Genomic DNA, 16600 nt, shown 5'->3' on the forward strand with positions numbered 1-16600 from the left:
GGGGGACCCTGTTTCTTGGTAATGTCCTTTCTTTTTGTTAAATATTGCATGCTTTAATTTGGACCACACACATTACTCATCCTCTATATAAGAAAATACCTTCTCCTTTTCCCACTTCAAATCCAACTTCATTAATTCTACTACTACTTTGCTCAGTCTCACACAACACACTATACCTTGATTTCAAAGAATTAAATTGGCAATAGAAATGAAGATGAACAATGTTGGTGGTGCAAGTCATGATGAGAGCTCAAAGAAGAAAATGTCAAGTAGAAGACTTGGAAAGTTTCTTAAGGAGCAAAGAGGGAGGCTTTACATAATGAGAAGATGTGTAGTCATGCTTCTTTGTTGGCATGATTGATAATCCCAAATAGAAATAATTGAGCCACAATGATGAAAAATCTAGCAAAAGGGCCAAGGCCGGAGTCCAATTCAATCCAAGAATGACAAAGAGTTCCAACAACAACAACGTTGGGTCTGGGGAGGGTAGAAGGTATGCAAAACTTACCACTACTCTCGAGAAGATAGAGAGGATGTTTCCGAAAGATTCTTGGCTCAAGTACAGCAAATCCAAGTACAAAGAAGGACACATTGAAGAAAATATAACAGATAACAAGAAAACATTGCAAGGTCTATTAGAAGAATGACAAAGAGTTGCATCGATTCGAAATTAAATCCCGAGTTTAGGAGAGATGAGAAGAGAAATTCAAGTTATATAAACCTTCAAGCTCGAAAAGGGCTGTTTACGATTTTGTTTCCAATTGTAAATAGAAAAGAGAAATATTTAGTTACCTTAAATGTTAGAATTAATTCCAATATTCCATGATTAGTGTTTACAATATATTGAAGCTCAGTTTAATCATCTACGCACTATAATACTCTAATTTCTTTTCAAATCTACCCCTACAATATCTTTCTTCTCCGAATTGATCCTACAAGAACAAATTTGGGCAAGCAGTTACTGCCTTTTGCTTTCCCTTTTTATCTTCTTTCGAATGGGAAGACGTTTTTCGCTAACACCAAAAATGATCTTTAACGACAATAGTTTAATTGCCGCTGACTGCTGAGTATGTTTTTTTAGAGGCAATTAACACTCTTTGTAAATGTCCTAAAGCTTATAGCAACATTGCCTCCAACGACAATTAACTAATTAATACTAGCAAATATTTTATTACTCTTTATTAATATGTATATTTATGTCCGGGAGAGACAAATTCTGAAGGTAAGAGTCAAGCTCAGAATTAGAATAATATTAGTATTATATTAGAATAATTCAAATGATAAAGAATAAGTTGAATTGATTATAACTATTGCTTAAGCACCCATATTCTTAATTTGAGCCAAACACTAATAATTTATAGAGAAAGTTACTAAGTAAAATATTACAAATAGAGGCATATATATATATGGTTCTTTTGTTGATGGTTTAAGAATGAAAAAAGTATAAAGAAAGAGGGGAGATAATAAGTTGTAATATTATTGAAAATATTTGTTAATGATGGATATATTTTTGGTAGCTACAAATTATATTCTACACGGTATGGTTGGACTTGTGTGCGAAAAAAGGATAAGAATTATTGGAGGATGCATGTGCGTTTGTTCCCAAGTGAAATGACACCAAAATGTCCTGGCTAGCTACTATATATTTTTTGTCTTTCTTATTGGACTTCATATTTCCATTTCTACCATTAAAATTAATGCCAAACACATACACAATCCCTCAAACTTTCCCTCATTTTCCATTTTGGCACTCCAACTTAGCCTTATTCTATTTTAATCCTTAAACTCCATTTTTTTGTACCGTTTAAACACTAATACTAATTTTTTATTTTTATTTTTATTTATGTTCTTCAATTGCCAATTCTTATTTTAAAAAAATAAACGTGTGCCTGTTAATTTTCGTAAGAAAATTAAACATTCGCGAATGAACATAAAAAGTTTCAAACAATAATATTATTTTTTGAGATTTCTTTGTATTTTTACATGAAAATAAATTGACGAAATTCCTTTGATTTTCTTTCTTAAACATTCAATTAAATTAAATAACACTACTTATTTATTTTTTCTTATCATCTAGGCTATCCAAATTTTACGGAAATACTCACTTTTAATTTTTAATATAAATCAATACGAATAACAAAAACCCATCTTTAATACGAGTAAAAAAAGACTTTTGTTCATTGCTAATAACACTACCAAAAAATGTTAAAACTCGACTGACTTTGTTAGGTTGTCGGTGATTTTTAAGAAAGAAAACCAACACAATTTCGTCGGTTATTTTTCACACAAAAATACCTAACACTCGTAAAAGAAATTATTATTTTTTAAAAAGAATTATTTTTTGTTAATTTTTAATTTTTTAACTAAATTAATTGACACATGTCGATTTAAAATAAGAAGTTGCAATTGAAGAATATATATAAAAATAAAGAAATCATTAAAATAGTATTTCGTGTTAAAATGTTACATAAAAAATGGAATTTAAGGGTTAAAATGGAACAAGGCTATGATAAAGTGTCAAAATGAAAAATATGGATAAATTAAAGGGGTTGTATATGTGTTTGGCCTAAAATTAATTATCAAACTAAGGTTATGGCAAAAAACCTTCACGCTTGTCTAATTAAAAAATATACTTGCCAGCCATTCCATCTAATTTTTTAACAAATAATATAACTTAGATTGCCTTAGGCTCCAACATATCTTATCTCGTCTATTTAATTAGTTTCTTGGTTTCCCAATTATATCAAGTACTAGTTAAATATAACACCAACGTATGTTGAGTGCTAATTAACTTTTATCCTATTCAGAAAACAGTTAGTAATTAGTGTTCTCGTTAAGGTGGGAGTGGCCTAGCTCCATGGTCGACAAGATATGAGGAAGGCGACATTGAAATGTGAAGAGAAGATGCATAGATATTTTAATGAAGAGATGTGAGAGGTTGACTATAGTGGTTATAAGAAAATATAGAGGTAGACCACAAAGATCTCGGACAGAACATAGCACATATACATGCAACTTATCGAGAACATGCATGATAGGAAGATATGGGATTCGGCTCCTCTCCATTTCCTCAAGTACATATTTAGATAAGTGACACTTGTCTAATATAATTTTTAAAGGTCAAGATTAGATTAATTTAACAAGCATCCTAACTATAATTAAAATATTAAATTTGCAAACCACTTTATAATTATAATATGCAATATCAATCTCCCCCACATATTTTGATACTCATTAATTCCAATTTGTAAATTTTACATCGATAAAACAAATTCAAATTTGTTAATATGTTAACAAAAATTAACTATTTAATAGCATCGAATTTATATTTACTATCACGGTACTTTCCTTCCTTTTTTTTTTTTCTTTCTTTCATATATTCTCCATCTTAGCTAAATTAAATTAAATGGAAGAGAATGAATGTAAATACTGTCGCGGATAATTTCAATACTCTTGTTTACTTTTATAAGTCAATTAAAAATTAGAACTATTATTTCACTTTCAAGAGTTACTTCCCTCATATGTTTTCTTCAATTCAATTTTCAGACTAATTTTAAAATCAATTTCCTAAAATTTATGATCGCAAAACGTTTTTCTTATTTATACTGGTTTAGGGAGGGGGTGGGGGTGGGGGTGTAGGAAAGTTTACTGATGAAATTTATAAATTGAAATTAATGAGTATCAAAATATGTGAGAAGATTGAGAGCCCGTTTGGATCGGCTTAAAAAAATAGCTTTAAAATAAAAAATAAAAAGTTAAACTTAAATAACTTTTAGTCAAAAAAATAAATAAATAGGGGGAGACCTACTTTTGGTTTTTAACTTATTTTAAGTTATTTTTAATCTTGTCAAACAATTCCTAACTTAATTTAAGTTATTTTTTTGACTTATTTTAAGTTATTTTTATATCGTCAAACACTTTCAGAAATCAAAAACTGACCAAAAGTAGGTTTGACCAACTTTTAAATCAATCCAAACACCCTCTGATATCGCATACTATAATTAAAAAATGGTTTCCAAATTTAGTATTTTAATCCTAGTTAAGATGCTTGTTAAATTAATTTAATCTTGACCTTTAAAAATTATATTAGACGAGTGTTATTCATCTAAATGTATATTTGAGAAAATTGAGAGAAAGTGTAATGGAGATGAGCCAAATCCGAAGATATGTCTGTCACGAATATTGGGTAGAATATTAGTAGGTAGTCGAGCATTGTCTAATTCCCTTATTTTCTATAGCTACTATATTATTTATTTATTTTTTGCTTCAGAACTAGAAGGATTTTATTTATTAAATAGTAGGTTCATCCATATAAAAAGGAACTGATCTAAGCGATACAATTCCATTCGCATCTCTTTCGAGAGCTTTTGATATAAAAGAAAGAGATGCTTCAAAAACAAATAACTTGTTCATAGACATATTTGGATCCATAGTCTTCCTTCTATATTCTGCTAATATATTTGTTATCTTACTCTTCAATTTTAGCATTACTCGTTATTTCCATTGTCTTCTAATTGTTTCGGACATGGATTCTTTTCTATCTTCATAATAGATATAAATAATCGTATATAATATATACCACCCTATTCAAACTCTAGAGGAAATTACACTAGATGTTTTGTTGTTATTGTTGAAACAGTCTCTATATATCAAAGGTAGAGAGAGAGACCTGTGATTCTCTTATATAATAATTAATGAAAGCATTACCGATTAACACAACTAAAAGTAAGTCGATCATGTGTTTAGTTTATCGCACACTATAACAAAAATAATTTTTAGCGGCAATAAGTATACATATTAATAAAGTACTAGTATACATATTAATAAAGAGTACTGCTAAAGTCTTTACTGACATTAGTTATTTGCCATTGAATCCAATATCGTTATAGGTTTTAGGGCCATTTACAAAAGAGTGTTAATTGCCACTAAAAATATATACTATAGTATTATTTTGCGATAATTAAGCTATTGTCATTAATTAATTAACACTCAAATATTGTGATAGGGAAATAACATCATTCACACTCATGTTAAACTTATATTGAATGTATATTAATCTCCCTATATATCCTTTTTAAATTGTTGTATACTATAAATTACGTTTTGCCACAACTAACAAACAAGCAGTTAATTACTTTTTCTTTTGTCCATACACACTCAATTAAAGCTCTAGAGGTGAGTAAATCAAATTTAATGTTCGTTCCATCAATTTTCACTTTATACTATCGTGTTTGACTGGAATACATGTTTGAGAAAGATTTGATGCATACCAAAAGCATCTAGATTAATTTTCCTGTAGTAGGTGACTAGTAGCCCTAGACATTTTTATGATCATAATAAAATATGTCCGTAAAAACTTGATATAAAGTTTGAAATTAATGAAAAATGTCATATAAATTACGATCATATACATTGTACATAGCTGTGGTCATGGAATCTAAAGTGGCCTTTTGCACGTGTAATTTGTACTCTATTTTATTAATCAGAGATTGGTCAAAATCAATGTGTCCTTATATGTCTTGGTCCCAAAAGAAAAAAAGAAGGAAGAGAATACTAACTTGCTATAATTGTATAACTTGTAACAATAGAATTTATTCACTTGTACGTTTTGAATTCTTTAGTAGTAAAAATCAGCAATGCATTCATACAAGAGGTGGTGAATGGACGGATTGGATCAAATTAGAAAAAAATGAAAATGAGTTGAATAAGAAATGATTCAAAACTTAATTCATTTATATTTCATGCGTTAAAAGTTAAGTTATTTCTGATAATTTTAAGATAAGATTCTTAAAAAATATGTTGTATAGATTGAGATAAGAAAGAGTAGTAATTTTTTCGTGTTATTGTATTCATCAATATTTCTCTGTCCCAACACCGTATGTTCATGAACACAAGGATTCTCCACTCCTTTTTTTCTAAAATTATTAATGAAATATACATTATTTTGAAATGACTTTTTAGTTATCTTGTAATAAGATATCGTCTTTTCGGATTGAAAACATGTTTGATGTGCTCGGTTGATTATTGACAATCTCACAAAATTGCAATTTAAGTAAATTATCAAATATTGATGTCATCTTTTACGGAATCGATCATTCTCAATCAATTTTAATAAATATCATGAGATGCTTAGAATATATCATCAACTCATGAATATCCTAATAATAATTTACCAATTACATTCATCACTAAATGCGTCAACAATAAACAAATAAATAAAGCTTTCTCATTTCCAAATGTATCTACACAATAATTTTGCCCTCCAGAAAGAGCAACATCTTCCTCCGTATCATTTTATGTAACAATCTGTTTTTAGTCCGTTTCAAAAAAAATATCATTTTAATATAATTAGAAATAATATAAATTTAAAATATATTTTTTTATCCTTAATTAATTGAATTTCAATCACACAAATACTCAGATTATTTTAGACCACAAATTTTAAAAGTCTTTTTTTCTTAAACACGATGTGAAGTCAAATGATGTTACGTAAAATAGACGGTGGGAGCATTAATCAACCATATAGTCATATTACTTTCAACTCTCTTTTCATAAAATTAATAATTTCATTCTTTACGTTTTCCTTTTGCGTGGGTCAATTTACTACTGTCGCCACTTACAAACAAAAAATTAAATTAAAGCATCTATACAAAAAGACCACTGTCAAGTCCTTGTCTTCCTTCTCTTCATTTTATTTAAGATGAACACTAGATATTTTTTTCCTTACATTCAATAATTAGAATTTAATTCGTTACTTTTTACGGTAATATAAGACGTGAAGTCGATAAAAAATAAACGTTCAACCTTAAACAAATAAAAACTAAAACTTAAAAGGTGAGAATTGTCCATGTAACAAGATAAATAATCATCTAATATCGCAATGTACGGAATAGCAAGTTATAAAAGTCAACATTTCAATTTTAAAAAAATTAGAGTTTTTTCTCTTCTAAAGATATATAATTGATTAAGAGAGACATAAAAGGAAAATTTTGAAGTGAGAAAAGTTTGTTCCATTTTGAGTATGAAAAATAAAAACATATGGTAGAATATAGTATCATAAATAACTCAATTTAGCAACAAAAAAAAAAGAAAAGGAAGTTATTGAATTGCTTTTCTTGATTGTGAATAGTGAATTGAATGACAATTTGACACGTACCCACGTGCTATAGCCCCACATTCAATCAACTCAAAAACTTAGATCAAACTGCCACATATGCAAGTGAAAATTTTGGAAAAAAAATGTCACACATGTTTGGGGTTGGTGTGAAATCTACCCGAATTCAAAATAATCAGACTCCAACGTGAATTGATATCGAATTAAGAAAAAAAAGTGAAACAGTCCTTTTAAGTTTTAAGTATATCTTTTAAAAAAGTTTTAATTCTTTGAATTTGTTAAACTTAAGCATTTTTTGGTCATAATTAAATATTTAATAAATTTGGATTGTTAAATTTAATGAGAATGGTGACAAAATAAAATGCAATAGAAACTCACATTTAAAGGTGCAATATTTGATGATATTTTCTATTTATGTACAATGGAATTTAAGAAGGTATAGTCTCTTATGTGAAGCAAATTTTGGTTGAAATTATTTTCCACATATTGCGCCAAGTTTTATAAGCAGAGTTTGTTAAATATATGACCAAAATTAGACAAATTTAAAGAATTAAGAATATTTAAGAATAACTTAAGGGGCTATTTTTGACACAATCTTTAACATACATGATCATTTTTGTTATACTCCAAAAATCTGTGTGAGAAAATGACAAAAAATAGTCTCTTATGTTTTGAGGTAAGTTCAAAAATGGTTCTTTAAATATACTGCTTTGCAGGTTTGGTCATTTAAGTTTGTCGAAAGTAACATATTCTTATTATCGTATAATATTTAACAAACTACGATAGTTAGACTATGTGAAAAAAGGTAATTGTGAACATCAAGAAAGTTTCATTAAATCCCATTAATCAGTATATCAAAAAGTCTTTTTAGATTTAATTTGGATCAATTTCAAAGCAAAAAAGGTATTGGTGAATTTTTTACACTACATATTATGGTAATCACCATACTTTGGCCACAAATTCATACGTATCGCAAAATTCAAAAACAAATATTGACGAATTATCATAGTTTATTGTTAAAAGTCTTGACTAGAAACTTATGTTGATCGCCAAGATTTTGATTAAATTTTTTGATGAATCATCATAAGTTATCCTTATTACTTTTAGGAGCGTTCTTACAATTTCTAATATGATAATTACCTTTTCAAGACTTGTTATAAGTTATAACAAAATTGAAATTTAAACTATAGACATCTAAAATTCTATTTGACAAATCATCTAAGCCTTGTTACCTTTGGGCCACTTAAGGGCCCGTAATTGCAAGAGTTGAAGGACCCGCCATATCCTACCTACAATCATGCGCACTTCACATGAATGGTTTTCGATTAGAAATTCTAATAAATCATCATAAATTATTCCAACAATTTCAAGGAACATGCTTTCGATTTTTTTATTGGTAACTTTATAATTAGTTAGTTCACATTTTTATTGATATTAAAACTTATATATATTTAATTATTTTTATTTTTTACTTTGCAAAATATTTATTTTAATTTATTTTCACTTTAAACTTTTTTTTAAAATTTATTTATTATCTTTTCACTTTCAAATATTTTTAAAAAATTATGTGTATTTTTTTTTATAAAATAATTTAAAAGTGTCCTTTTATTTTAATGTTTTAATTTTTTTTATGTTATATTTGATTTTCTTCACTTATTTGATATTCGTTCAAAATTAACTTATTTTAAATACAAGACATTTGGAATTAATTTTGAAATCAAATCAAAACGAAAGACGAAGAAAATAAAAATCAATAGAAAAATAAAAGAGAAAAAACAACGAATGTAGGTAAAAAAAAGTTTCGTTACAAAGTAAAAAAAATGTGTATTAACTTAATCTAAATACAAGATAAAGAAAATAGGAATATATATTTTTTTTAAATAAAATTTTAATTTTTGTAAAAAAAATTAAGAAAAAATTAAAAAAATTTAAATATATTTTTTACTTTTAAAAAAAATATTATTTTTTAATTAAAAAATATAAAAAATAAAATATTTACACACGTGGCGGGCGAGTGTTTACAAACACAACCAACTTGGGTGGTTGAAGGTATCACGTCAACACAAAAGGTGCACAAAAATACAAAAAAAATAAGTTAAGGGGTAATAGAACCTTAATTAAGTTTAGATGTGTCTCACAGATTTCGATCATAGTCTAGAGATACTTATGTCTTATACCTTTATTAGTTAAAAAATCCAATGCAAAATGGTAAGCAAAATTCAGAAATTATAGGAGCTAGGAGGAATCGATTCTATTTTGCCAGTGGGCAGTGGGGTTTGCACCTTACAAAGGATGCATGACAACTGGCGTGATAAAATAAATTAACTAATCCCTCTGTCTCAATTTATAAGATATTGTCTAACTTAGCATAAAGTTAAAATAATAATAATGATACATTTTTGACATTTATATGACTATTAATCATTTCAGTAACACTAAAAGAGGAATTTTAACTATTTTAAGATAACATTGTTTTGGAAAGAACTAAAAAGAAAAATGTGTCACAGTCTCACTTAGATTGGACAGCTTTCATCAATTAGGCTGGGGACAACAACCAACAATGGCATATTGGCGTATCGAAGAAAAATCTTATCTGTACAAACCAGGCTTTCATTTTTAGAGAAATGATAATATAATTCAATGAATTTTCTTTTCTTTAGAATAGCTTATACTCCCTACCCTAGTACTTTTTAATAAAGTTGGTGAAAATACTTATATGATAGCCACACATTAAAATTTTAATTTTTCTAATTGAATTTACTATTCATGATGTAACATGGTGTTAAAAGATGCTGAAAATTATTCAATTGTGAAGTAGTACATAGTTTTTTGATAGAGATATTGTGTACTAAATTGAATAATTTTGTATCCTCAATATGCTAACTTGCTGGCAAGTTTTATCAAAGGGAGATGTTTCACCAGTTTGAGGATTACAATTCAATTATTACAATTATGAGATTCATAGGATAGAGAATTTTGAAAACTTTATAATGTCACTTTACACCTCTCAGTGTCTTGCATCCATTTTGGAATATAATTTTAATTTATTATGGTTTTGTAAGGTTTTAGGATTTCTATTATTAATTGTGTTGCCATGAGAGTGCAAATTTGAGGCTTCTCAGGGTAGTTTCTGAAATGTATTTCTCAAAGGTAACAAATCAATCATATTGTGATTTTAACAAAAAAATCATATGAAATCAACAAAGATAGTCACCTTCGTATTTCTCCACACGGAGTCACTCGATGTTCGATGAAATTGCAAATATATGACATGCATCTATTGATTTTGGTGTAAACAAAGCATGAGTACATTTTTACAGCCTGAGTTTTTTTTCCACAAATCCCCACTTTGATGTGTAGAAGAATTGTCATAAATGATATGAATTAGAGAATAAATATTGATCATCAACTTGAGAAAATGCACTACTCCATAATGTTACCTGATCATATATTTTGAGCTTAATAAACATTTTCTTACATCTCTTTTTTATCAAATAAAATTAAACCCTTCCATACATGAAGTTTGATATAACCTCTCTCAAAATTGAAGTTTCAAATACACATCGACTAGTGTTTATTCTGCTGGTCCTCTTATAATGTCACTTCTTCCATTCATTGGAGAGACGACAGCGAGAATAACCAATCCACCCAAAACAACAATCAAGACACCCAAACAGTTCACTAGCAATGCCTCGGTGGAGTAGCGTGAGATTATGTGGCTTGCTTGAAGGAATGTAGCTTTCTCTAAGAAGCCAGTAGCACAGGTAGCAATAGCAAGGGCATATATATAGATGCCAAAAAAGGCATGCCATGGTAGAAGAGTCGCTCTGCTGTTCCTTGAACCACCTGGATACCAGAAAGTTGCAAAACCAACAGCCCACTGTCCAGAAGTTGTTGAAAAACTAAATTATGCACTATTACATATAGTAATAAGGACGCTGCAAAAGAACAGGAAAAGGGATGCAACAAAAGAGTAGCATAGGAGCATTAAAGAGAAGTACCTGGACACCAAATAGAAAAAGGCAAAATAAGCCCAACCATGAGTGAAGACTGTAAAAGTTGTCGATTCCTTTGTCATTATGAAACTTCCAAGCAGCCCATAGACCAATTAGACTCAAAAAGAAAGCCAAGAACTGCAGGACAAGATGAACTGATTTCCGGAAGCTTTTTGTTCCTGAGACTGTCTTGTACGCCAGCATTGCTGGAGCAATCCACACCAAATTTGGAGATTAACATAATCCACGACACAAGAGATACATAAGCTATGCTGAATTATTCCGATTAGGATGCAAGAACTGAAAATGTAACTCAAATTTATGTGAACACCTTATTTTTGACGTTTTTAATTACTCCCAAAAAAGTATAATGTTTCTCTTATTTGCGCATCTTTTAGTTTACCCTTTTATTTTATTTTATTTTTCTTTTCTTATTTATGCATTTTTTAAGAGTATTTTTATATATATTAAATTTAAAAAGCGCCAAAAAGACTCAATTGTAGTTTAATTGGGCCAATTTGGATCCAATTCCGCCAACCCAATCAAACCCAACCTGGTCTAGTAAACTGTGGCTCAAAACTACATAGTTTTGGTTAAATGGGTAGAACTCAATCTCATCCCTCTATCCTCTTTTGATCCAATGACCCTCATTTGGCATCTCTATCAAGCAGAAAACATCTCAAAAATCGTATTTTTGACCTCCATTATTCTCCGTCTTCTTCCTTCTCCTCCTCTCTTTCTCCCCACCACCAGCCACCTTAAAAAAAACCTTCAAGCTTCAATGTGTGCAAAAAGGGGTGTGACAGCTCTAACGACTTCGCTAGGAAACCTAACTAGAATCGAGCTTGTTTATTGATTTATTTTTTTATTTTTATTTTTGATGACAAGGAAAACCCGCAGCACCTATCCTTTGGGTGCGCACGGGGTAAAACCCCCGCTCCTATGCAATAGCTTGCAAATCACATAGGAGAGGTAACCCGCACTAGGCAAGCCCAGTGCGACGAGCTCGACCCAGAAGCAAACCCCTTGCTTTCGTTGGCAAGGTGTTTCGAACTTGAGACCTCCAACATGGAAGTCCCAAGCCCAAATCACTGGGCCACCCTTCGGGTTTTTACTGATTTATATTTGACTTTACTAGTTACTTGGATACATATTGTGTTTATTGCCTGATATAGTCTCAGTTGCTTTTTACAGCTTTGATATTGTGTGATTGTATATAGCAATTGTCTTCTCTCGCACACCGTCCTAAGACTCTTAACACATTCACCATTGTTCATTGTGTGTGAAGACACGCTCTACAAAAAAAATTTGCCAGTTATGTTCTAGGCTCAGAATTTAAGTCACACATGTTAAGCGGGGTTGGACCACCAGTGAAGAAAAAGTCCTGCTACCAGTAAGATGACCATCCCGAGCTCAAGTTGTTCGCTCGGGTAAGACGATGTAGATACTTTCCCATTTAGGATGTTAAAGATAGCGAAACAAGCCATAAGCAATGATTATCCCAAGTAGGCTATGTTTTGTTTGCGTCATGTGCATTTGACCTAGTGGGACTCGACACTCTTTCCTTTTTGAACTGCTCATTATGTTCTTTGAACTCTTCCTGTTGGCGGTGCATGGTCTCGCTGGTGGCAAACAAGACCCTTTTCAACCGGAGAATCTCAGGATTTTGTTCACTCTTAGTCTGTCCAGCCAAACTAATCTTGCTTTCCAATTATTCCTCCAATTGGACCATCTTTTCCTCAGCCTGCCTCAAATCTCCTTCCACTTCTTGAAGAGTCAAATGAAAATCCTTTCTCAATTGAATCTAGACTTGTTATTGGGCTATGGTAGCTCTGGCGCGCTGCAACTCTGTTTTAATCGCTCTATAATTTGTTGGTCTCTTATGTTCTTGTTGGATTCTTCAGGGACTTCTCTGGTTAACAAAAGCGTCATGAAACCATGAGAGGTACTTAGGGACCACCCCCCTTCCAATATCCTACTCTACCACCATTTCTCCTAACTCAGAAACTATGCTCACATGCCAATTTTTTCAATATTTCATCGTTGTCAAAAAGAAAGCATGGGGGAGTGTCATACATAAATCATCTCATGTTTTCCTCCAGAGGGACTTCTTAGAGTCGACCCAGTTGGCACATTTCTCGAAGTGGGGCATAAGGTTGGACACCTCGGAGTCCAATCAATACAAGAAACGAACTATGCGAGGACATGCAAATGACTTCTTTCGCTAGGAACTAGTAGTAATTCCAGATAATCTAATCAACAGTCAATGCAAAGTTCTTTTTTCTCCTAGACTTTGGACCCCTTCTGGAAGACCACATTCCTCGACCCTTCCTTTGTGACTCGGAATAAAATTGAACCAGTCAACAGTGAATTTTGGTGCAAGTCTGATGATAGAAATGTTCCAAGAACAATATTTGTAATATAAGATATTGCACCCTTCAAAGTAGGTAGCACTCTTTTTACACTGTCAATGCACAAAACATGTCTCCTAGAAAAACAATAAGCCTAAGGGTGGGGTTATCCATTGTTGTTAATGCCCTAACTACTCCACACAGACAAATATCAATATGTTCATCCCGTACTGGAAAAACAATAAGCCTAAAAAATGCAACCATGAAAGCAAAGAGCCTATGCACTCTCCATTTTTCTGGATCCCCATTATTACTAAGTTGGCAATGATACTTTTCTAATCCTTCATTTCTGACCATACCTCTTAAACAAAAAATTTAGAGAAATCCATTTGTTTCTCAAACTCTATTTCTTCATTTGATTGATTTTCAAATAGTCCGGAAACTTGTTTCCATCAATCTTTTTAGGGACAATAGGTCTTTTGTTATGGAAATTAGTACCCCGAAGACTAGATCCCATCCCCATAAAGCCTGCAATTTCTTCTAGAGTTGGGGTCAACTCACATTTACACAATCCGAGAAACGGAACACATTATTCTTATAATCCCATAAATGAATCAATGCCTCAAACACATCTCTTCTAGGGTCGATTTCCTACATGTGCACTAGATGCCCCAAATGACCTTCTATCTTTTCCATAGTCCTCCATGTTTCTCCATCATTGCCACAGAAGGAGTTAAGTTGGTGAACAAGATTCTCCAAGAAGTCGATGTAAACGAAAATATTGATAGAAACAATCAAAAGACTACAAATAATAAAGAGCAAGCTGGTGATGATATTTCTATCATATTGTTTATTTATTGGGTGTTTGGGTGTATACTTACATTTAAGTGTGTATGTGTGTATGTGTGTGTGTGTGTATATATATATATATATATTTATTTATTTATTTATTTATTTCTTCTAAAGAAGAGAAGTGCTCAGTAGATTAAGAATGGATAGAGAGATTTTCCTCAGCTATTATCAGATTAACGAGATTATTCAGTAACCTCATCATCACACCTCTTTCTTAATCAAATTAGGCAACACTTCTAAGTATATATATATATATATATATATATTATAAAAGAAACAAGTATAGATAATTTTCCATGGTGTGAGATGGTGGAGTTGAAAGGAAGTAATGGATATATTTTTTTGATAAAGAATTTTTTTTTTTTTTTTGATAAAGGATATATTCTCCTTTCTTTTGTCATTTTTCATCTAAAGGATGAAAGGTTATTAACAATTAAATTTCTCACATTTAAATTCTTTTTTCGTGGCCTTTCTTGCTCACAAAGCTAAGGAGAAAACAGAAAACCATTTACATCATCTAGCAATATATGGATGAAACAACAATACACGAGAATTCTATCAATGACTTGTGACAAAGTAGCTCTTTGAAATGAGTCATTATGCATAAGTTTTTTAGCTATACAGCAAAAAAAAGTGGCATGGTAGAGAGCCATTTAGTCTCTATTTATATCCTCTCCTTATATATAGCATATGGCTTTTAAGTACACTCAACAACAATGATTAAAATTAATGTGCCTCATAGTCTTAATCTATTTTATAATAAGGTAGTTTGACTTATAGTCTTAATATTTACCTTCACCATTTAGAAGGACAAGGCCGATTACCATTACAACAGGATGAACCTGCATGAGACAACATGGAAAGCACAAATAAGATAGAGTTTGCTTCAGTCTCCGAAAGGCTCTGAAACTTGAATCACAGTACAACAAAGGAAAAGTAAGAAATAGATCTCGACACTTATTAGTAGCAGATGTGCTATTTGTGGTAGAAAATGCAAAAAATTAGAAGTGACGGGATTGAATTTTCTTGTTAGGCATATCCTACACGAAATGAGTCATCCTAAGTCTCTTCCTCAAACATGACGCAAATCAAGTTCACCAACTGGGAGAAGCAGCAATTACAAGAGCTATCACTAAAGCATCATTTGCTGCCCAGTCCCTTTAAAGGAAACATGTGGTAAAGATAAGAGAACCGCTCATGATATAGCAGTTTCCCCAGCGAAGGACCAAGTATATAAAGCAACCTTGATCCCAATATGGAAATTCAAATGACCGTCATCACAATAATCACTTCCTATCCATAATCCAATACTTTTGAGCTGTGTGATAACTGATCAATCCATCAAATACACCCTCAATCCCAAACTAGACGGGATCAACAATGTGAATCCACACTATCAACAGTATGTTCTATTCAGTCCAATTCATCCAATACCCAATAATTTGTCTACGAATAGGAAAACGTAATAGGGCAATCATCACAAGCAATGTTAAGCTACAAAAACAATCCGATCTCCATTGGAAAGGTCAAGACATGCTAAACCATAGAGGGATCCGGGCTCTTGAAGTCCATGGGTGTTCCATACCACTACAATACACTTATCTCTAATATTTGGACTATATCTGGATAGATTGAGCTGAAACAGCAACCACTGCAGTTGGACAGAAAACTCACGTTCGCACCAAAACAATTAGTGCATGATATGTGTTTTTTACTGCTAATCAATATCTTAAGTTGCCATTATTGCTCAGTGCAAACACGGTGCGGGGTAAACAAAATTAGGCGAAACAGGAAAATTGAAGGAAGCTTACGTTAAAGATGAGAGCTTTGTTGTCAGAGATGAGTGCTAAACCTCCTCTGTAATGGACATTCCAAATCAACACCAACGCTGCCACCGCAATTCCGATTACTCTCACCAATAGGAAAATCGGAAACCTCACCACCGGCACCGCCATTGATAAATCCTCAAAATTAGTAGCCTCCTCAATAATGCGAAATCTGTAGCTAGTTCAAATAATGTGATGATCGTCGGATTGGCAGAGCTAGGGTTTTAGATTTGCCCAGTTCTAGATCTCTTCTTAATTAAAGTCCACAATTAGGATGGAAATGTACTTTAACCTCATTTGTGACTTTCACAGGGAAGACAGTTCCCACGACATCCACGTCAGCTCCACATTGATTTTTTTTATTTTTTTTTTGTACAAATTGAATAACGTTGGGGAAATGCTGAATAATCTATTGGATTAATTGCTTTATGGCAAGGGTGTGTAATTTTATTTATATATAAA

The 16600-nt window shown here is 31.3% G+C and overlaps 2 protein-coding genes across 2 annotated transcripts; one reads left to right on the forward strand and one right to left on the reverse strand.

Annotated features, from left to right (window-relative positions):
- The first annotated feature begins 69 nt into the window (after positions 1 to 69).
- LOC102601800 (uncharacterized) lies at positions 70 to 862 on the forward strand. The gene has a single exon (XM_006344769.2). It carries the CDS (start codon positions 209 to 211, stop codon positions 359 to 361), a length of 153 nt encoding a protein of 50 aa, XP_006344831.1. The 5' UTR covers positions 70 to 208; the 3' UTR covers positions 362 to 862.
- A 9650-nt stretch (positions 863 to 10512) lies between these two features.
- Positions 10513 to 16474, reverse strand: LOC102602133 (probable transmembrane ascorbate ferrireductase 2). Its single transcript, XM_006344770.2, has 4 exons — positions 16124 to 16474; positions 15106 to 15154; positions 11116 to 11315; positions 10513 to 10994 (listed from the first exon to the last, which is right to left on the reverse strand). Exons 1-4 carry the CDS (start codon positions 16265 to 16267, stop codon positions 10689 to 10691), a joined length of 699 nt encoding a protein of 232 aa, XP_006344832.1. The 5' UTR covers positions 16268 to 16474; the 3' UTR covers positions 10513 to 10688.
- Between the last annotated feature and the right edge of the window lie 126 nt (positions 16475 to 16600).

The sequence above is a fragment of the Solanum tuberosum genome, unplaced genomic scaffold (assembly GCF_000226075.1).
Source record: "Solanum tuberosum cultivar DM 1-3 516 R44 unplaced genomic scaffold, SolTub_3.0 scf00060, whole genome shotgun sequence".
In the NCBI taxonomy this organism is placed as follows: domain Eukaryota; kingdom Viridiplantae; phylum Streptophyta; class Magnoliopsida; order Solanales; family Solanaceae; genus Solanum; species Solanum tuberosum.